This window comes from Gracilinanus agilis, chromosome 1, assembly GCF_016433145.1.
Source record: "Gracilinanus agilis isolate LMUSP501 chromosome 1, AgileGrace, whole genome shotgun sequence".
NCBI classification, from domain to species: domain Eukaryota; kingdom Metazoa; phylum Chordata; class Mammalia; order Didelphimorphia; family Didelphidae; genus Gracilinanus; species Gracilinanus agilis.
Window position 1 is genome coordinate 379,807,837 of NC_058130.1, and position 22,629 is coordinate 379,830,465.

Below are 22,629 nucleotides of genomic sequence, written 5' to 3' on the forward strand. Positions count from 1 at the left end.
TAATAGATATAGTGGGCTATGTGATTCAGTAACTTTTCAAGACTGTTCAGGCCCCCAGCCTACATTTCTACTCTTTACATAATTATTCCTTTTCATACATTCTTTGATTTGGCTAAACTTGCCTTTTTGCTGTTTCTCACCCCCAGAATGCCATCTCCTTTCTCTGTTCCCCATACTAGAATGCTTTCCTTCCTCACCTCTACATTTAAGTAGCCTTAGTTTCCCTCAGAGCTTAGCTGAAATGCTACTTTTTCTGATTCTCATAGCTGCTAGTACCACCCCCTTTCTCCACCCCTACCCTCCAAATTACTCTTTATTTATTTTGTATATACATACTTTTGTATGTATATATTATTTCTTCCATAATGACATGTCAACTTGATGAACACAGGAAATGTTTCACTATTTTCTTTCTATATCTTCAGAGCCTTGTACAGTGCCTGGCATGCAGTTGACATGTAAACATTTGTTGATTGATTTATGCAGTAGCTATGTTTGAATATTGGGGGAAGGATTTATTTTCACATTAGCTTAATAGTTTTGTTCTTCTTGGTGTAATATGCAACTTAGAATTCTTAGAGCTGCTACCATATAAGATTCTGGCCCTTCAATTGCAGAGTCAAACAGATTTAAGAATCTATTTATTCTAGGATAGCTTATTTCACTAATAAACCTTGAGTCTAATGTCCACATTCCACTTATCTTCTTGGATTGAAGCTAAGTGGACTCTTGGGGTGCATCTGTGTTCTTGGTCTGTTGGATAATGTTTTGGGGGTCCACACTTGTGATAAATGTTAATTAGCATGATTATACAAATAAGATCAGTGTGAATACATATATTTCTCCATATGTTAAAAAGTTAAAATAGTTATAAAACATGTCACATCCTGTAGTATGATAAATTACTTTCAGAAAAAAATGCTGCAAGTGGATGCAGTTAATTTGATATTGAAAGTCATTCTCAAAACAGAACCCCTGCCATTATGTTCTTTTATATATTCCAAAATGTTATACAGTGCTGTGTTTATGATAGGCATTTATAACTGAAAGAATTTGATATACTTGGTAACTTCTTATTTTATTGTTCCTTATTTCTTTGTTATGAACATAAGGCTCAATTTTGAACAGGATTAATGTAATGAGGTTTATGTTATTATGAATTTAATGTTCATTAAATAACTGGAGTAGATCCTGCATCAAACCCACTGTATAATCTCTGGAATGTGAGTTCTTCCTTGCTAACCAAAGCTTGGCTCTGTTTTTTGTTTTGTTTTGTTTTGTTTTGTTTTTTTAAACCCTTACCTTCTGTCTTAAGAGCAGTAAGGGCTAGGCAATGGGGTTTAAGTGACTTGCCCAGGGTCATACAGCTAGGAAGTATCTGAGGTCAAATTCGAACCCAGGACCTCCTATCTCTGGATTTGGCTCTCATTCCACTGAGCCACCCAGCTGACCCCTGGCTCTGTTCTTTATTAGCAAGTAGGCACTTAACTAAAGGACTTAAAAATGATAATTCTAGAAATACTAGGCATAGAGATAAAATAACCCAAGCTCTTTTGTTTCCTTAGTATACAGAAAGTTCCTGAAAACATTTCCAGTGTATTCTCCCTGAAGATTATTTTGCTGACTTTTCTGTATTTAATTCAAATCATACCTTTCTTATATTGCAGTTCTTATCCCTGTATTCAAACAGAGAAAACACGTTTTGAGATTCCAGCTCTTTCACTTGCTGATCATGAAATAAAAATAAGTTCCGCATATGTTTCTGGGAACTCTGTGACTAAATTTATCCTAAATGAAAGAAATGTTTGTAAGTATTTCTTTTACAGAATTTCATCTTAAATCCTGATAGTTTTTTAGGAGGGTATTGATATCTTTGGGGTTTCTAGCTGATAGAAAAGGCCATTAAGATACCATAATAATATTTGATCCCTCCAAAAGTCTATTCTCACAATCTAAACTATCCTTCAAAATACCTTAGAACGACTAAGAAATCAAATGAGGTATACAATCGTCCCTTGCTATATCATGGTTCACTTATCGCAGCTTCACTGTATTGTGGATTTAAAAAAAAGAAAAGCTACTTCTTTATCTTGGTGTTTTTGTCATATCGAGGGATTTTGCAGATAAATACCAAACTGTACACAATGGAAATGCAGTATGCCATTACCACTTGTGAAAAGGCAACCAACCACAGCACTGTGCTCAGTATCCTGGGCACTGATTGGCTCAGTGACTGTAGCATCAGTCTCTTTGGTCCCACACTACTTTGCAAATTTTCACCTATCACTGGGAAATCTGGAATATAACTCCCACAGTAGGTGAGGGATCCCTGTACATGCATAGTTAAAATAAATGCAAAAAAATCCAAGCTCTAAAGTTTTTGTGCACTTTGTTTCCAGGAGAGCTTAGAAATCATATACTTTGGTTTAGATGCAGTTTTTAGCAAAATTGATTTATTTGGTGTCCCATTCCACAGCAGGTTTGAAACATAAAATTTAGAAGGTGGGAATAAGGTGGTATGGACAAACATATTATTTAAGAGCATGAAATAACAGTTCACAGTTTTGTCATCAGTTTCGTTTCATTATCATGGCTCTAGGGACAAGATTGGTCATTTCATTGACTTCTTTTGATGTCTTTATATAACTATGTTTTTCTGGCATGTTTTCTTAGTTCTACTTTTTGTAATTCAATTTATGTCTCTCAGAATTCTTAATGTTAGTTACTTCTTAAAAAAAGTTTTGCTTTTTTGTTTTGTTTTGTTCTTCTAAAAATGATAAACAACAATAACAAACTGGAACATTTCCATATGTAAGGTATCAGAGAAAAAATACATTGCATATGAATCTCTTTAAAATATTCAAAATTTAGCACCTTAGTTCCTGAGCCGTCCCATTGGTATGGATTTACCTCTAAACTTCCTTCTCTTCTTTTCTATGCATTTCAAACACTTTAATTTATTTATTTAATACTGCATTTTTTAACAATAGCAAGGAAAAAAATCTACTTTTTTGTGACTACAGTTAAAATATATTCAATGTTAGATATTGTTTTTCCTAAACCTTCTTTTCTCAAAACTAAATAGCCTCAGTTTTTAAAATTTGTTTTTCATGTGGAATTATTTGAGGACCTTTTATTACTCTTGTCACATTTCTCTAATTTATCAATGTGCTTCTTAAATTGTGACACCTGGAGCTCTATGTTATACTTCAAATGAATTGGATAGTAGAATGAACAGTGAATTGGATTCAGAAGACCTTAGTTCAAATCAAAGACCTTTACCACTTTGAAGTCTTATCTGTAAAATAAGTGAACTGGATGTCCTTTCAAGATCCTTCTAGCCCCAAAGCTATGCTCCTGTGAGCTCCCTTGATGTACTAATGCAGTAATGATGATTTGATAAGAAACATTTGGTAACTTTACCTTTTTATAGAATAATGTCTTGTAATTGCCATTTGATTTCTAAGTTAGAATGTGCCTGAAGTCACATTTGAATTCAGGTCTTTCTGACGCCTGGGGTGGCACTCTATGCACCATACTACTCAGAAGGTGAAGAACCTCTGATGTGGATAAATGAACAATTAATTTAAACGGGTTTTGTTTTAACACTAAAGTAGAACTTTGATCAGATTGTCACTTAAGATGAACATTTTACTTTTTAGAAAGCAAATATTGTTACTGCAACATCAACAACATTGTATAGCATAAAGAATTCTAGGTTTGCAGTCAAAGGACCTATGTTCAAATCTCAGTTCTAGTTTTTATAACCTGTGTGTCCTTGGGTAAGTCATGCTCCCTCTCTGGGCCTTAGTTTTGTCACCTGTGAAGTGAAGGGGTTAAATTCAATGGTCCCTTGGGTCCTTTTAAGTACCAAATCTCAGATTTTAAGTTCTTGTTCCAAATGTAGAGAAATGCAAAAATAACATGGATTTGTAGAAACTGTAGAGTTGTAGAAATTGTAGAAATACTTTAAAAATTAGTACTGAGGAAACTCCTAATACACTTCATTTTTGTGATTAAATATCTACCCATTTGTGCAGGCCAGTCACCAGTGTCTATGGTTCAACTCTTTCAAGGCCAATCCCTAGCACCACCTTCTATTTCCCTTGATTCTTCCTCTCTCCACCCTTGTCCCAAAGCTTTACATGATTCTTCCATTTCTCTCCGATTTCTTTTAACATCTTGTCCAGGACTCTTTTTTGACTTCTCACATATTACTTTGTCTCTTACTTAACTTGGGTATGGAACACTCCTTTTTAGCTTTTCAAAAATTGTAGAAATATTTGGTAGAGAAAGATATTTTAATAGGTAAATATGGCCTTATAATTGCACATGGTATTGAACTGAGAATAAAACATTACACTATCTTAGGCATAATGAATTCAAATACAAATTCTTAGAAGCCTTCCTACCCTGTTTCAATCAGATTGGAGATCTTACAATACCTTTCATATACTTTTTTATTGAAATTTTGCCTGTGGCCAAGCATTAAAGCCGTAGAATTTGCCAGAGGTGGAAGACCTTAACTTATTTTATAAAAAGTTACATGACTCAATGAATAAATGAGTCAACCAATCTTAGAATTTTTTAAAAGGCCCACTTATTTAATATGTAAAGAGTAGGGTATTGATCATTTTCATTTCTTCTATAGGTATATTCTTTCAAATCTACTAGGAAACAGGTAGCCAGAATGATTGAAATATCTTTCTACTCGATCTCCCTATCATTGGGCTTTTCCTTCCTCTAAATTCTCTTTTATTGTACTGCCAGACTAACATTTCTGAAGCAATTTTATCATCCCATTTACCGAATATATTTTGACTCACTATTGAGTAACATTAAATTGAAACTCCTAGACTAATGCAGTGAAGATAGTCCTGCTTTGGGAATTAAATGTTTGGCATTCTAGTCCTAGCCTTGCCACTAACATACCGTGACCTCTAGGGCAAATCATTTAATTTATCTTCATCCTGTAGAATGAAGGAATGAAATATAAAATGTCCATCCAGCTGGAATATTCTTTGATTTTTCAAGACTTTCTGATCATTACATATTATAACATAACCTTTTAAAATGCTTTCTCGTATTACCTCTTCTTAAGTCAAAATGTCTTATAATTACTCCCATATTTGACAAGCTTATTCACTATCTCTTGGAATGACATCTTCCCAGATCCTCTAACTTATCATAGAATCTCAAAGTTGAAAGGAACTCTAGAGACAATGTAGTCCTACTGTACAATTAGGTTGCTTTGAACTGTATGATCAATGATCTTTCAGAGATCTTTCATAGTTGGCTCAGCAGTCACATCTACCAGTTCTAAAAGAAAACTACAATGTAGTTTATCCACATATAGTGAATTGAATAGTTAGGCACATTCTTTTCCATCTCCTAATTCATGTTGGGTTTCAAAATCAGCCATTTTCTTCTGTCATTTCAAGTTAAAATATTCTCCTTGACAGAAAGAATAGAAACAAGATAAGAGCTAGACAATTCTACCTTCTCTCCTTAGTATCCTCTTCTTCACTCTCTACAATGGTCCTAGTCCTTTGACTCTCTTCTCCATTATATAGCTAAGAGGTTTTTAAAAATCTTTGTTTTGAAGTTTAATTTCTTCTATGTAACTTTTTACTTTCTAATGATTTATCATTTCTCTAAAGTTCTACTGAATTTAGAACCAGTAATAGTCAGTTTTGCTTTTAATTTTTCTCATTGTTTCTTGTGCACGTCATAATTTTAATTAGATTATATCTTGAGTTCATAGATCTTGTTTTATACTTAAGGAACCTGAAATAGCTCAGTGCTGAGAACATAAGCAGGTATTCAATAAATACTTGATTAAATGATTGATTTGAATAGTATTTTCCTGAAGTTTTCTTATGTTTAGGATGTATCTAGAATGAAAATGAGCAGATCATACAAATAGTAAAGGAACTGCTTAAAATACTTAGTCATTTTAAGCACCTTTAGTTTTTTACAAATAGATCTCATCTATTTGTTAAAAAAGCCTCTGAATGAGTTTCATTACTGTCCTGAGAAGTAATAGAACTATACATAGGATCACAGAAATTAGAGCTGAAGATTACCTTGTAGGTTATCCATTCCAGTTTCCTTTAAAATATTGTTCAAATAATTTGCTATTAAGAGACTAAGATTGGCCATAGTTAGATTGGATTAGTGATGTTTTATTTATTTGGAATGCATGAAATTGTTCTGAGTCTCTAATTTTGTTTTCATAATTTTAGATATTCTCTTAGTCCTCTAATAGAAATTACAATGTATTGTGGCCTTTTCTTTATTACAGCAGTCTTGAACCAGAGAATCAGAGAATCAAAAAAAAGGCTTTAGATGTTATTTAAGGTACCACCACCCCTCCATTTTTCTCCTTTTACAAGCTTAGAACTCAGTCAGACATAAAATAATATAATTTGCCTAAGCCATACAGAGCCAAGGACTTTAGAACTCAATTCTTGTGATACAACCCAATCTTCTTTCCACCACGTTATTGAATTGCTTTAGAAAGTGGTAGGTAGACATAGGAATTTTTTATCTGAGCTAAAAGAGAACTTATCCCTTGCAAATGAGAAGTGTACTTTATATATTTATCAGCAGTAAATAACAAAAAATTCATTACCTTGAAGTCAAAATAGAACTGATTCCCCAAAGTCTTTGCCTGATACTTTGTGGTGATTTTTCAACTTGACTCTGTTGCCTTAGTAACACAGAATGCCATTTTTAGAATACTTTAATTGGTGATTTATAATTATGACTCAAAACAAATACAATTTAATGAGTTTAGAAATTAAACAATTGAAAAATTTAACTTTTTGAGAAATTTTTTGGCTTTAATACCTAAACTGATATTTAAGCCCTAAATATTCATGATAATTTGGTTATGGACTTCAATGACAAATATATGTTATAGACTTCCATGACAAAATGATGAATATAGTAAATAAAAGATATGATCCTTGTTCCTCCATCATACACATTTATCTATGTAAGCAACTTTGAAAAACACAAAACATTTAAAGAATCTTTGTATTCAGAATTGGAGGAAAAGAAAGTAAAAAATGGAACTGATACCAGGGGTATACGCTTAGTCAGGGCTGCCTCAAAATATCTCCCTTTATATTACATTAGCAAATGAAATAACATGTAAAGCAAAGTGTTTTGCAAATTGGTAAATAATATATAAATGCTAGCTACTCTTCTACTAATTAGAGATCTGCAGGGATTAACAACCTTCTAGAAAAATATAACTTTAGATATAAATTAAGGCTTTATCTGTAATTTGTATATTAACTAATTTAGGCAAATTACCTTTAAGTAATTTTAAGGTAGTTGAGATATATAGTGTGACAGCTGTTTTAACAGGTACTTCAGTGCCTTGGAATCTTATTGTTATAAGAGGTACATTTTTTTAAAAAGACTGCAGCATTTGAGAAAATAGGGTAGATGCATCTAGGTTTAGATATATAACATGATAACAAAGTATCATGAATGAAATCAGGTAAAGGTATCAAGACCCAAAAAAAGGTATAGACAGTGGGATGGGGAAAAGTGCCAAAGACTGACAGCCATTTTGAAATTTTGTCCATCACTAAAAGAAGAAAGGGCATCTAGGTAGCACAGTGAATCTCTAGATCTGGAGTCAGGAAGACCTATGTTCAAATGTGAATTTGCTAACTAGCTTTGTGTGACCCTGGGCAAGTCATTTAAAATGAGCTGAAGAAGGAAATGGCAAACTATTCCAGTATTTTTGCCAAGAAAACCCCAGAATGGGACACAAAGAACAGGACATGACTGAAACAACTGAACAATAACAACAATAGGAGAAAACTTCCTTCTTCCTCTGGAACTATATGATCCCATGGCTTCCAGTATTCAGAACTCAGTTAGATATTATTATTAATGTAGTTCAGCCACATTAAACATAATTTACTTAGGTTCTTGTAGACTTATCTGGTATCTTAGCCAGTATTCTGATATTATTTTTATGGAAAATGCACAAGTTTCACATAAACAATTAAACAATGAATTTCTAAAATATAAATACTTTATATTTGGGATCTACCTCTGATTAAGTTTGGAATTGGATTTTTTTTCTTTTTGAGTAAGCCTGTGATTTCATTGATATGTGTAATTATGTCCTGTCTGTCTGTCAGTCAGTTAATCAACTTTTCATTGTGGTAAAGAGGAGGCCTTCAAATCAGGAAACTCTAGGTTCAATTTTCATTTATTTCACATTAACTTCTCAGTGCCTCCTAAACACATGAAATAACTCTTCTACTAATTACTACTAGTAAATAATGGTCTAAAACAAAAAAGTAAAAAATTTAAATATGTACACACACATATATATGTACATTTAGATGTAGGTACACATTTTAATGTATACATCCACATGTATGTATGTGTGTATGTATATATACACACACTTAATGAGGTTTTCTCTATTCAGATATTGTCTTTTGAAAGTTTTATTTATGGTCAGAAAAATGTTTCTATATTAACTGTGCAGTTAACTATTTGAACAAGTTAATAATTTATTCTATCTTTATTTTCAAAAGCTTTAGTTCCAGCCGCATTAGAGATTTTAAATTTGACAGCTGATTTTTCAACATCTACATTGTACCTAAAGTGGAATGACAATGGCTCTGGTTTTCCACGTCATTCAAATGTCATCTGGGAAATTATTGTCCTATATAAAGAAGACATGGAAGTTGCAACAGTAGTAAGTTTCCTGACTATAAAAAGATGTTTCTTCTTCCTAAATTATATCAGAAATTGGATTTTCATAACATTGGATATTATTTTGGCATTGTAATACTACTACACTTTTGGATTGGGGGGGGTAGATTGAGTGACTTTTCAAGGTAATATTCTTTGTTTAAATCACTTAACTTTTCTGGCCCTAAGATTAATCATGTTTCTAATGAGGGGACTGAACTGCATAACCTTTAAAGTCCCATCTAGTTCTAAAGCTGTGATTATGTGATTAAGAAGAAAAAACATTATCCTAATATGTCATCGTTTACAATTTTTATACCTTTTTGGAATGATTTCCCTGTGAATCATTTTCATTTGGCTTCTTTCCATTTTGCTTTATTTCAGTAGTAATGAAAAACTGTGAGGGCCTGTGCCCAGTAATATATTTTACTTTAGTCTCTTGCTCCTTCTTTAATAATTCTATTTATGTTGCCTAAGAGCTTTGAAGCATACTAATGGATTGCATATTTAATAATTGAACTCAAAGTCAATAGAAGAATTAATGTGTTACATAGTTACTTTATCTACTACACCATTTCTTATTTGAGTAGCTATGCTACATTATATATAGTACTGGAGTAGGTATGGGTGTGTACATAAACATACACCTCCCTCATTTATTCTACCAATATTTGGGGACCTGCTGTACACTTTTGACGATTTCTTGAATGACCGTGCTTAAGGCTTCAGGGACCAAAAAAGAATGATAGACCCAGTTTTTGTGGGGCATACAGTATGATGGAAGAAATAATATTGCAACAGAAGGTGATATGTGAACGTCCAGTAAAAGAAAAATAGAATATTATGTTCAGAAAATAAAGATAGTACTTCCACCTGGAAGAATTAAAGAATGTTTCCTGGAGCAGAAAGCATTTAATGTGGGCCCTGAAGGATTGTTAGACACCTTTTTTTCTCTGCCTGAATACACATATACTTATTTGTAATAGAAACATAAGAATTCTGTATCATAAGTATATATATATATATATGTACACATATTTATATGTAACAGTTGAGAGTGATATTCATGGCTACCTGATTAATTAATCATTGAAACTAAAGCAGAACGAATCAAGTTTTTATTCTTAATAAATGCCAGGCACTATAATGCAAACTGGGGACATAAATACAATTAATGAAGTAATCTTTACTTGCAGGGAGCTTACATTCTAATGGGGAAGACATCATATATGAATTTGTGTAGAATAAACATAATGAGAACGAATACAAAATAGTTAAATAATAGGATAATTTTCAGGGAAGGAGGCTAGTATCTGGATGGGTAAGAAAAAACTGCATGTTGAAGGTGATGGATAGGTTGGGGCCATGTTGTGAAGGACTTAAATATTAAGTATTGGGGATACAAATAGAAAGAATGAAATTATATCAAGGAAGCAACATGATTATACATTATTTTATATGGAATAAATGTAAATAAGATAGAAAGGGTTAAGGATCAGGAAAGGATTCTTGGAGAAAAAGAGATGATGCTGGCAAGATGACAATCTAAGAAATTTGTATGTGACTGTCAGATGAAATATTAAAATGTAATAATTATTACAGTAATTAAAAGGAAAGGAAAGGCATTTCAGGCCAGCATTCTTAGAAGGAAGGCCTTTGCACAGGCAAGATTTGAGCTAGGCCCTAAAGGGTGGTATGAGAGTTAAAAAAAACTGGTGGCTCTTGAGCTGAATCTTCAAGGAAGAAATGGATTTAATGAGGATGGATATATTCCAGGCACAAGGGATGACCAATGCAAAAGTGAGCTGAAGTGTTGTTTGTGAGAAACAAAAAGAAAGTAAGTTTGGCTAGATTATAAAATATGGGAGGAAGGATAATGTCCATTTGGAAAGGTAGATTGAGGTCAGGTTGTGAAAGGCTTTAAATGCTTTTTAATATTTTATCTAGAGGAAACCAGTGAATGTTATTGAATAGGGGAGTCAGATAGATCTTTGAGGAAAGTCAGTTTGGTAGAAATTAAGTATTAGAATGGTAAGAAACTTGAGGCAGGAAGACAAATTAGGGGGGCTGTTATAATAATCTAGGTGATCAGTTTGGATAAGAGTCTGAACTAAGGTGGAAGTGTCAGTTAGAGAAAAGAGGTGAGCCACAAAAGAAGTTGATGTAAAAATGGCAAAATTTGAAATCTGATTGGATTTATGGATCAAAGGTGGTTAAGAAATTAAGGATAATTTTAAGGCTATCAACTGAAATGGTGGGGAAGGTAGTCATGCCTGTGACAGAAATAGAGAAGGTAGAGGAGTATATTTTAGGGAAGAGTTAAGTTCTGTTTTGTATATATTTAGTTTGAGAGCTCTCCAGGACATCCAGTGTAAAATGCCCAATAGGTAACTAGTGATGGTGGGATAGATGTTGAAGAGAGAGATCAGTTAAACATTTGGGGTATCCTGTATAGATATGGGAATCATCTATGTAAAAGGGATATTTTAAGCCCATGGAACTGGTGAGGTCACAAAGAGAGCAAACATACAGAGAATAGAATAGAGGACCTATAACAGAACATTGGGGAGTATATCCACTTACCCATTAAGAGGTATGATATGGATGATGAACCAGCAAAGGAGACTGAGAAGGAGTGATTATTTGTCATGAAAACTCCAAAAATGAGTGATCAACAGTGTCAAATACAGCAAATAGATCCAGAAGGATGACAACTTAAAAAAAAAATCATCAGTTGGCAAAAAATCATTGCTAATTTGGAGAGAACAGTTTCATTGGGAGGGCAGATTGCAAAGAGTTCAGAAGTGAGAAGAGAAGTGGAAACAATTAATTTTGAAGGAACCAGAACATAGGAAAAGGTTTGAAGATTAGAGAGAGAATGGGGATAATGATGGGGGTAATCTGCTGAAGAAGGAGAGGTATGGGATCAAGAACATATATAAAGCGGTTGTTGGCCAAAGAAAAGGGCTATCTTATTGTTGAGACTGGGTGAAAGGAGAAAAAAGTCAGAAATGATGTGATAGATGATCCATGGAGGGGGGCGGGGGAAGCTCACTTGAAATTGTCTCTTTGAGAGGTATCAGGATATTAATATGTTAACAAATTACAATGGCACATGAATCTCTTTTATCCCTTTTGGAAGTGTGAGGAAGTTTTCTGATAGAATTGGCTGGTTGAATATTGGCCAATTCCTTGGTGACCTTTAAAAAGCTAAGCATTCAAAGAAGGAAACAACTTTGTTGAATGTGATCCCCTGTCCTTGGATTTGGCACACTCACCTTTACCTAGCTTTTTCATTGACTCTGTCTAATGAATGTTTCAGACGCCTGGTTTTCAGTTACTTCACATCACTTTCTTTTTTTTTATTTTATTTTTATTTAGACTATATTCCCATGGATACATGATTCATGTTCTTTCTCTCTCTCCTGAACCCTGCCCCTGTAGGCGACATGCAATTCTACTAGGTTTTACATGTATCATTGATCAAGACCTATTTTCATATTATTGATAGTTGCGCTAAGGTGATTGTTTAGCTATATCCCCAGTAGCATCCCCATCAACCCATGTGTTGAAGCAGTTGTTTTTCTTCTGTGTTTCTACTTCTATAGTTCTTCCTCTGAATGTGGATAGCATTCTTTCTCATAAGTCCCTCAGAATTGTCCTGGATCATTGCATTGCTGCTAGTAGAAAAGTTCATTATATTCGATTTTCACATCACTTTCTGAGGCTTTTGAAAGTCACAGATTTTACATAAAGGGGAAGGTTCTCATTCAAGTACATCTGAATAGTTTCTTCATTTCTTAGCTGAAAAAATGTAAAATCATAGATCTAGAGTTTGAACAGGCCTCAGAAGCTTTCTAGTTCACCTCTCTCTCATTTTACAGATGAGAGAAATAAGGCTCAGAAAAGTTATGATAAGGCCACACAACTAGCAAGTAGCGGATGTGGGGCCTTGAACTCTGGTCTTCCTGACTATAAGTTCAGTGCTATATCCATTATGGCATCTTGCTTCTAATAATAATTAACAAGAAGACCTAGAGCATAGCATCTGCAGGTTTACTGAAGATGGCAGGGCAGGAGCATTATATACTCAAATGTTCAGAGCAGAGGAGGTCTTCTGTGTGAGCCCAATGGGTCTCAGGATCATAAACTCGAGGTCTTTTTATTAATTTTCATACCACCTGTTAGGCTCTATCTCAGATCTTACCTGTGTAAGACTTTCTCCTAAGTATGCTATCTTGAAGTTCACTTCCATTCCTCTGAATCCCTATAGAACTTATTACATTTTTGTATTTCATTTGATAGTCACATTCAAATTTCTTATATTGTCATCTTGCATTTTATTTTTCGTGTGCATATTTTCTAGAACAGTCAGGCCTGAGACCTTCCCTAGACATAGGGTATTCAATGTTCACCAAACATTAAAACCAATAATTATTGATCTAGGTTTCCTGAAGTTAAGAGCTATCTCTCCTGATGTTCCCTCTTTATCACTAAATAAACTTCAAGCATACTCTATTAGTGAAACAATTTAGTTATGACATAGAGATCACCATTTATTTTCTTCACATTAAAAGAAATGCTTAAAATGCCACTCATAGAGTATACAGATAAAGACATAAATCTACCTTGAAAAAGTAACTCAAACAGTAACCCATAATTCTTGCTATATTCTCCAGAGGTTGATCTTTAAAAGCATTAAAGCATGTGAGACTTCCTAGGATGGCTGAACAGTCATTATTTCACATTTTCCTTGGTTCTTCACTGTCTGAACAACCATGTGAGGGTCTACAATGTAGACTCATCTTCCTGTCAATGGTCACCTTGTTAAAGCAGCATTGTAGAAGAATCTGAACACACTACTTGATAACAGTCAGCACTGACTGAGAAACCCAGAAATTCTTGACTCATGCTAAGACCAAAACTAGAAACATTGATCTCAGGATCTCTATTCAATTAGTTTGGCAAAAGGAAAGAAATAGCAGAAAGAGAAACTAGAGCTTTGAGATCCAATCTTAGTTTTCATTTAGGCCTCTACATGGGGTCAGGGTAGAGGAGAAGAAATTCCCTGCAACCCATTCAGAAGTTCAAAGAGAGAACTTATGACAACAGCCAAGTTTAGAACCAAAAATAAACTAAGCTGAATGTCATTTTTTTGCTGAATTTGCATATTTTTGTATTGGGGGGTATTTGCTAACTATTCATAAAGGACTTACTTTGGAGAATAAGAATTTGTAGATACTATTGGAGTCCCACCTTGGTCCGGAGAGAAGTTCCTAGAATTTGATATATGGACAAATGTGCCAAATGTATCCCAGTTGATTTGCGAAGACAGCAATTATATAACTGGGGGGTGGGAAGAATAAGGATACAGGACATTATATAGTACTGAACTGTCATTTCCGTTCCTAGGTTCACAAATATTCATTACCAAAATACATTAAAGTGATGCAACAATCTCTTGTTGGTTACTGAGCCCAGGAAAAAAAAAAAGTCTACCCACTAAGTAGACTTTAACTTCCTTTTCCTTTCTTCATCCTATGTTCTGAGCACGTGGCTTGAGATTCTGACAATTCTCTCTTGGAACTTCTGAATGGGTTGCAGGGAATCACTGATGTAGACTAATAGTGTTCAAATATTTTAGGTTGTGAAATTCTTTAGCAGTGTGTTCAATTGTCCTAGAATTTCAGGCCCTTGCAACTATGTTAGAGTTTGGAGATAATGAGACAAGTGTAACTTTAATGTTCACACTTTTTGAAAAACCGAAATTCCAATATAAGGCAGTGGAAAGCCACTAACCTCAAATTATTAAATGTTAGAGATGAGTGGGGCAGCTGGGTAGCTCAGTGGAGTGAGAGTCAGGCCTAGAGACAGGAGGTCCTAGGTTCAAACCCGGCCTCAGCCACTTCCCAGCTGTGTGACCCTGGGCAAGTCACTTGACCCCCATTGCCCACCCTTACCACTCTTCCACCTATGAGACAATACACCGAAGTACAAGGGTTTAAAAAAAAATGTTAGAGATGATTTTACAGTACAAAATGTTTTTTTCTTTCTTTAGGGAAATTATTGTCACTACTTTGAGATGTTTTTTTCACCCTCTTTTTCTAGGCAACACTTAACACAACTCTGATGGGTAAGGATTCAGTCCATCACTGGAATTGGACCTCAGATATCCCTTTGGAATGTACAGCACACCATGTAAAAATCAGATATTACATTGATGAACTTCATTTTTTTGGCCAAAAAGAGTGGAGTGAATGGATTCTACTTACAATTTCAGGTAATCTATGTATTCTGTTTCAATAATTTTGTTAAAAGTAATTAGCAGAATCCAGTTATGACTGGAGGTCAATGCAAAATTTAGTGTTTTTAAATACTGAGGCTTTATAAATATTCTGAGTCTTCACCGAAATATTAATTGATATAATGAAACTTATTTCATTTGTTATATCTCCTTATCCATAGTAGGAAAAAATGAGCAGAAAGTTAAAAGAAAAAACACTTTATGATCTGGTAAATATTTGATATTTTCCAAGTATTATCTAAATACATAGGTGATTTTTAAAAAGTATAAAATTAATTAACAAATTGACTTCCTACGTGACATTATAGACTTTTGGTTTTATATCCATATTAGTACTTTTCCATTACAGAAGATACTTTGATAGAGAATTTCTAAAGTATTTTAACTTTGAGTATTTCTTTTCCTCCTAGGGGCTCCCATAAAAGAAAATAACGAGGTTTTTCCTCGAGACAAAGTGGTACCAGTAGGTTCAAATATGACGTTTTGCTGTATTGTTGAGGAAACTGTGTTAACTGCACAGTATGGAAGTGAAAAATGTCCCTTTATCCGCCTTGATAATAAAAGTGTTGCAATCTGGATCAACAATATTACCATTTCTCCAAGTAGTGGAACAAATGTGGTTTTTACAACAAAGTCAAATGTGTATGGAACAGTTGTATTTGCAGGATGTAAGTATTGCTGCTACTTATACAACAAGTTCTATAATTTTCTTTACAGGGTGTATCCTATTTTTTCCTTTCTTGTTTCTTAATGTAAATGAAAATATAAAAGCTTCAGAATGTTTATTTTCTTCCTTATCTGAATCAGGATAATTTGTGATCTTCCTCTAATGAAAATCATAGCATCTAACTGCTACATTTTTAGGTGAAATTAACAACAGTAACATTCTAGACCAACTTATAATTGTTACCTCATTTTCTGATACCCTCAGGAAATGAGGTATTTCATATACAGTTGGGGGTTTTTCCTTTTCATGCAAACTTTAAAAAATTTGGAAAAATGATAACAATATCTTTTATATGTTCCTGCATAATGAGTGTCCAATATGTCCCTACATAGAATAGTGAATGTATATTTTGAGTGATATAGTGTCAGGAGGGTTAGAATTGGATAGAGAAGTCCTTGAATCAAATTCTAGCTCTTCTTAATTAACTGTGTGATTTCATTATTCTGGTATTTGGTTTTCTTATATATCAAAAGATAGGTTTGAACTACATGACATTTAAGTTGTATAGCTCAAAACTAATAGATGATCTCTTCCCTACCCTTCAAGAGTTTTCAGTTTAAGACAGCAGGAATGCATGTATTATGTTTGAACAATAAAAATAAAAGGGTGAAAAGAATAAACTAAAAATTTGAGGGAAAATGAAGTAATTTAATGTTTTAATGACTTCACCATCATTATGAATACTATGATGTAATCTAGTTAAAGAAACTGTTCAGACAAAACAGTAACATCTTTACTAATTTTTTCCTAGGTTGCCTTTAAAAAAATTATGTCTACTTTTTGTGACTTCTGTTGTCTCCCAATTTACTTTTAGCTTTCATTTCCTGTTGCTTTTTATACAACTCCCTTTATAATATCACCAAATTATCTGTGTCTAATCTGTTGTAGCTTAAGGAACTAGCTAAAGCTTATTAGAATATTGTGTTTTAAATAAATATAAATCTTTTCAGAGTAAAAACTTAAGGAATTACATGTGAGTAAGGAGCATTCACTTACTATATGGATTTTTTATTTATTTTAACTAAAAAAGACATTTTTTGCTTACTCTTTGATTTTTGTGTTTTAAATAGTTGTGTGTGCCAGATAAATGTTCTGAGTAAATGAGATGTCATATACCATAGGTTTCCAGGCTGAAAAAAATGAACAAGCCATTGGTTTTTACTTATAAGGAAGAGGCAGAATACAAATCCTTAGAGTAGAAGATACCTATTCTTTATTTTTTGTTTTTTCTAATCATGTTCTATGTTTATCATGTTAGCTATAAGAAAATAGATGAGTTATTGCATAATTTACCTCACTTAGTCATACCTTCTTTTGACTTTTAAACTGAGCAGGGGTGGATTATATATTGATCTTCCTCTTACAAAGGGTTGGCAATGTATAGTTTCACATCGACAAGTTATGGTTATTATGATCATTATTGTCACCATAATCATTAGTTCCCTACATATTGTACTCTTTGAATATTTCATAGAGCCTGAACTTGGATTCAGGAGATCTGAGTTCAAATCCTGCCTCAATGTGTTATTGCTATTACTAAGTATTACTGAACTTACCAGGCAGGTAAGTGGCAGTGTGGATAGAATGCTGGACTTGGAGTCAGAAAGAGTTGAATTCAAATCTGCCTCAGATACTCACTGACTGTCATTTAACCCTCTTTGCCTCAGTTTCCTTTGTATTTCCATTGTAAAATGAGCTGGAGAGGAAAGGGGCAAACCACTCCTAATATCTTTGACAACAAAACCCCGGATGACAAAAAGTCAGACAAAACTCAAATGACTAAACAACAACAAAAAAGCACTAAGCTATTTTAAAATAATTTTAAGTGTAATGAACTACAAAAAAGTCATGCCAGGTACTAAGGTAGAAATGGAGAATACAAATACAAACAACAGGAAAGAGTTCCTCCCCTAAAGGAGCTTATATTCTAATGGAGAAAGATAATGTGTAAAAAGTACTATAGCAATAATTGCAATTCTTGAATTCTTTAAATATAATTATATAATTAATATGAAATGGGAATGGCACTAATCATTTTTGGAAATGGACAAAAATTAATTACTAAGTAAAAGACATTTATTAAGATATTTTAAGTGTACATTTTCAAGGCATGAATACCTATAGATTTTTCTTTTTGTTAGATCCACCTGATATCCCCAAAAAGCTGAACTGTGAAACACGTGATTTGAAAGAAATTATATGTAGTTGGAATCCAGGAAGACCAACTGGATTGGTTGGCCCTCGTGATACAAATTATATATTATATGAAAGGTAAGTTTCATTATTGCGAAAGACTTAAAACCTTGTGAATATTAAGAATAAGTAATTCATTTAGATTTCAAAATTAAAAAATTAAAACATGCAATGTAGATATTACATGAACTTTTTTTTCTTTCCTACTCCCTCCTTTCACCTCATTGGAAAAAAAAGAAAAAGGAAAACAGTTTTCTTTTAAAAATATTCAGATTAAAGTAAAACAAAATCCTCCAATGGCTTACTCATCCTGTATCCTAAATCCTTCACTTTTCTGAAATGGAGAACATATTTCATTGGTCCTCTGGAATCACTAATGGTCATTGTAGTGCTCATAGTTCTTAAAATCTTCATAGTTTTTTTACACCGCTGTTATTATATAAATTGTTTTCTTGACCATATTTATTCTTCCTGTTTTTGAAAGTTCTCAGAAGTGTTCATTTTTATAATAATGATTTTATACTACAAATTACTCTTCTGGTTCTCCTTACTTCATTCTGTATACATTCATATAAGTCATCTCACTTCTTTTTAAAATCGTCTGTTTTACAATTATGTGTCCCAACAGTACTCCATCATATTCATGTACCACAACTTACTCAGCCACTCCCGAGTTGCTGGATATTCCCTTACTTTCCAGTTTGAGGCCACTTATAGAAAGAGCATCACCTATTATTTAAGATATTGAGTTGAGAACAAATAATTAACCCAAAATTATCTATTCATTTCATGATTGCTTAAGGAAAGGGAAAAGAGCCAAGGAACTTGAGTTCAAGTCCTGGATCTCCCACTTACTACCTGTATGATCTTGAACAAGTTGCTTAACCTTTCCAGGCTTCAGATTCCTGATCAGTGTGACAGTTTGACTAGATGGCCTCCTGGGGCCTTTTGAGCTCTTATGTTTTTTTCACATATGTGTCTATGTGTACATAGTCTTAAAATGACTATCTACATATATGTGTACTTTTATGTGGATAGATACAAATATAGTCTTATAATGACTATGATTAGTCATACATTATGCCCTTATTAATCACTTACTATGTGCCGGGCTTTATACTTTGTTCTGGAGATTCAAAGAAAGGAAAGGGACAGTCCTTGTCCTGGAGGAGCTCACAATCCAATAAGGGAGACAACAAGCAAACATGTACAAATAAGCACTGTAATTAAGAGAGAGTGGGAAAAACTTCTGGTAGAATGTAGGATTTTAGTTGGGACTCAAAACCAGAGAAGCTAGGAGGTAGAGATGAGCAGGGAGAACATCCTAGGTATGAGAGGCAGCCAGAGAAATTGCTCATGAGGAGACCCAATGTCTCTGGATCAGAGAATATGTACAGAGTATAAAGTGTAAGAAGACTAGAAAGCTGGGAGGAGAGAAAAATATGTTATGAAGAACTTTGAATGCTTAACAAGATCTAATCCTGGAAGTGATAGGGAGCCATTTGAATTTATTGAGTGTAGAAGTCTCATGATGATGACTAAGGTGAACCCTCATATTCTTGAAGATTATGCCAATAGAGGACAGTCTTTATCAGAATCTATCAAGCTTGAAAATCTTCAGGAATAGATTGCGTATTTACCTAGAGAGACCTCATAAGAACTGACTTCAAGGGGCAGCTAGATATGTATAGTGAATGGAGCACCAGGCCTGGAGGCAGGAAGATTGATTAAAATCTGGCCTCAGACACTTCCTAACCATGTGACTCTGAGCAAGTCACTTAACCCTGATTGCATATCCTTTGCTGCTCTTCTGTCTTAGAATTGATTCTAAGGAGGTTAAAAAAAAAAAAAAAAAAGATAAAACCAAAACAAAATTTTAAAATGGACTTCCATGGTCTTGTTTTGGCTTATATTAAACTAAATTTTCCATGATCATAAATCATTTGATTTTAAGAGAGATTGTCCAGCAGTGGACTTTGTGTAAAAGAAAACTCTGTTAAAGTTAAGTTAATATCAGAAAATTAACAAAATAGAAAAATTCACACATGAATAATAATCAAGTTTTGATGTCATTCAACAATATCTAAGCAGGGAGTGATTATGAATTAGTCTGAGGTTTCTGTGGCTTATGGAATCCAGCTCATTACTTTTTAAAAACTATACCTTATATACTTATATACATAATCTAAGTCAATAAACATTTATTAACTGCTTACTATATGCTAGGTATTATTCTAAGCCCTGGAGATACAAAGAAGGGAAAAAATCCCTGGTTACAAGAAACTTATGTATTCTCAGACGCCTGAACAATTTTGAACAGGAAATTCCCAGGCACTAAAAAAAATCCATGTACTATTTTAAAATATTTTATTAATTTTTGAAATTATGTTAATGAGTACAAGTCCTTAACTAAAGACCTGCTTTGATCTTCATTGTGGTATGGGAATAACTTTCTATTTCTAGAGAGATATGTCAGTAAAACAAAAGTCATATCAAGGCACAGCATCATATAGTGAGTCTATTGTCTTAAGAGTCATCCTAAGTAAGTTTAGAGAAGTTCCACCTTACCTTTCCAACTTTGAATCATGGTCTTTTCTGTAATAAGCTTTGTGCACCAGCCAAACTGGACTACCAGATGAACTAGGAACAGAATCTCGTGTTTCCCCACCATTTATCACTGTGCCTTTGGATCTTGCTGTTCCTGGAAGAAAGGTCATCCTGCTCCTTAAATTCCTACTCATCCTTTAAAACCTAGTTAAATGCTACCTTCTCCATAAAATCTCAGCTGATTGCTCTTTTCAAGGATTTTAGATAGCACATCTCAGTTGTAAAATATGGATAAAAAAGAATAAATCCTACCTCCCATAGTTGTTGTGAGGATCAGATAAGATATTTATAAAGCTTCATGCCTGACACACAGTCTCTTTATGCCTGCTAGTGTCTCTCCATTGTCCTTCAACCTATATGCAGTTTTCTTCTCAGGTTGTGGTCTTTGCAATTCATAGCAATAGAATTTTATCAGAAACATATTGAAGAGCCCTTTGGGATCTTCAATATGCTTCACAGTTTTCAAATATATTCCAGCCTATTCTCTTCCTCCTCAATTCTGGGCCCAGCTTATTGTTAATTGCAATACCTGTCCAAAATTTATGTACTGATAGACTAATTTAATAAATCTTTTATCTAGCTGCATGCCACCCATTTGATTTTTCCTTTATGGATTTTAGGCCATTTTCTTCGAGTTGTCATAATTTTTAGTGAAAATATTATAGTGCTCCTACACTTGATGTTGTCAGGACATTATTCATAAATAGGACCATCTAGAGGATATCACCATCTCTAACGAATCCCTAATCTAATTAGATTTTGTACAAAGCGTTTTCTATGATAAAGGCAAACACCTTTGAAAAGTACACATTGTCCTGTTTAATGCCTGACTTGATATTGATAGAGAATGATTGTACAAATATATATATTTCTTTAATTGCCTCTATCAGGGAATCTTATGATCTTAACATCTGCATGAGAGATGCTTTGTTGAAGGCCAGCCTTTATATCTTTATTTTGATTTACTAAATCAGATATCTTTTTAGAATGAAACACATATTCTTTGAATGATTTATATTTTTTAATCAACTCATGACTTTGGAGATGTCTTTATAGAAAGTAATTTGTCAGGGTCACCTCAGTGGCTCAGTGGATAGTGTGCCAAATCTTCAAATGGGGGTTCTGGATTCATATCTGACCCTGAACAAGTCATTTAAATTCTATTGTTTAGTCCTTAACTGCTCTTCTGCCTTGGAACTAGTACATAGTACTGCTTCTAAGATGGAAGGTAAGGTTTTTAAAAAAAGAAAAGAGAAAAGATTTTGCTAAAGCCTCCTTCTTCCCTTCTCATATTTTCGTCAAGAATTCCATTGATGGAAATAAGTTTTGAACAATGATCCATGTATATAACCCAGTGGAATAACTTGCCAGCTCAGGGAGGGGAGAGGGAAGATAGGAGGGAAAGAATATGAATCATGTGACCTTGGAAAAAATATTATAAATTAAATAATTAGTAAAGATATTTAAAAAAGAATTCCATTGATATGTGTAAAAATCATTAAATGGATTTTGTAGAGGCAAGACACATCTTTGTGTTGGTAATTATAAATGTTGTCTCATTTGCCTCTTTTTTATCTTAATATCTATGACTCTTCCCTCAGTTATTTGGTCTTTTACCTTCTGTGATATCTTTAAAATAAAACCCTCAGTGTTTGTCACCAGTACATAAATGCTTCCAGAAGTTCTAGGTCAGCATTCAATTACTTAAAAATGTTTAATTACACAACATTTCCTTAAGACTCTTCCCTAGAATCTTTTAAATACCTTTAAACATAAATAATATCATTTTTTAAAATTGTCCTAGATAAAAAATTGTTTTACCAAATAAAAGGAAAGCATGAGGAACTTTATTAGTAGATGAATGCTTCTGTATTTACAGTTGGAACAGATCCTAGAGGCCAAAATCAAATTTCCTCATTTTATAGATGAAATACCAGAGCCTGAAGATGTAAAGTAACTTAACAAAGGTCACTCTAATAAGTAAAGAGGGATGGAATTCAAACCCAGGTCTTCTGACTACAAAACCAGTACTATTTTTTGTCCTACTTCTTAATTTTTCATATTT

At 33.5% G+C, this 22,629-nt stretch overlaps 1 protein-coding gene across 1 annotated transcript in view; it reads left to right on the plus strand.

Annotated features, from left to right (window-relative positions):
• The window catches only part of LIFR (LIF receptor subunit alpha), a 90,775-nt gene that overhangs the window by 36,972 nt on the left and 31,174 nt on the right, over positions 1-22,629 (plus strand). The window contains exons 4-8 of the mRNA XM_044664282.1: positions 1,668-1,807; positions 8,574-8,737; positions 14,842-15,022; positions 15,448-15,705; positions 17,906-18,035. Coding sequence (XP_044520217.1) covers positions 1,668-1,807; positions 8,574-8,737; positions 14,842-15,022; positions 15,448-15,705; positions 17,906-18,035 — 873 coding nt within the window. The remainder of the gene's footprint in view (positions 1-1,667; positions 1,808-8,573; positions 8,738-14,841; positions 15,023-15,447; positions 15,706-17,905; positions 18,036-22,629) is intronic.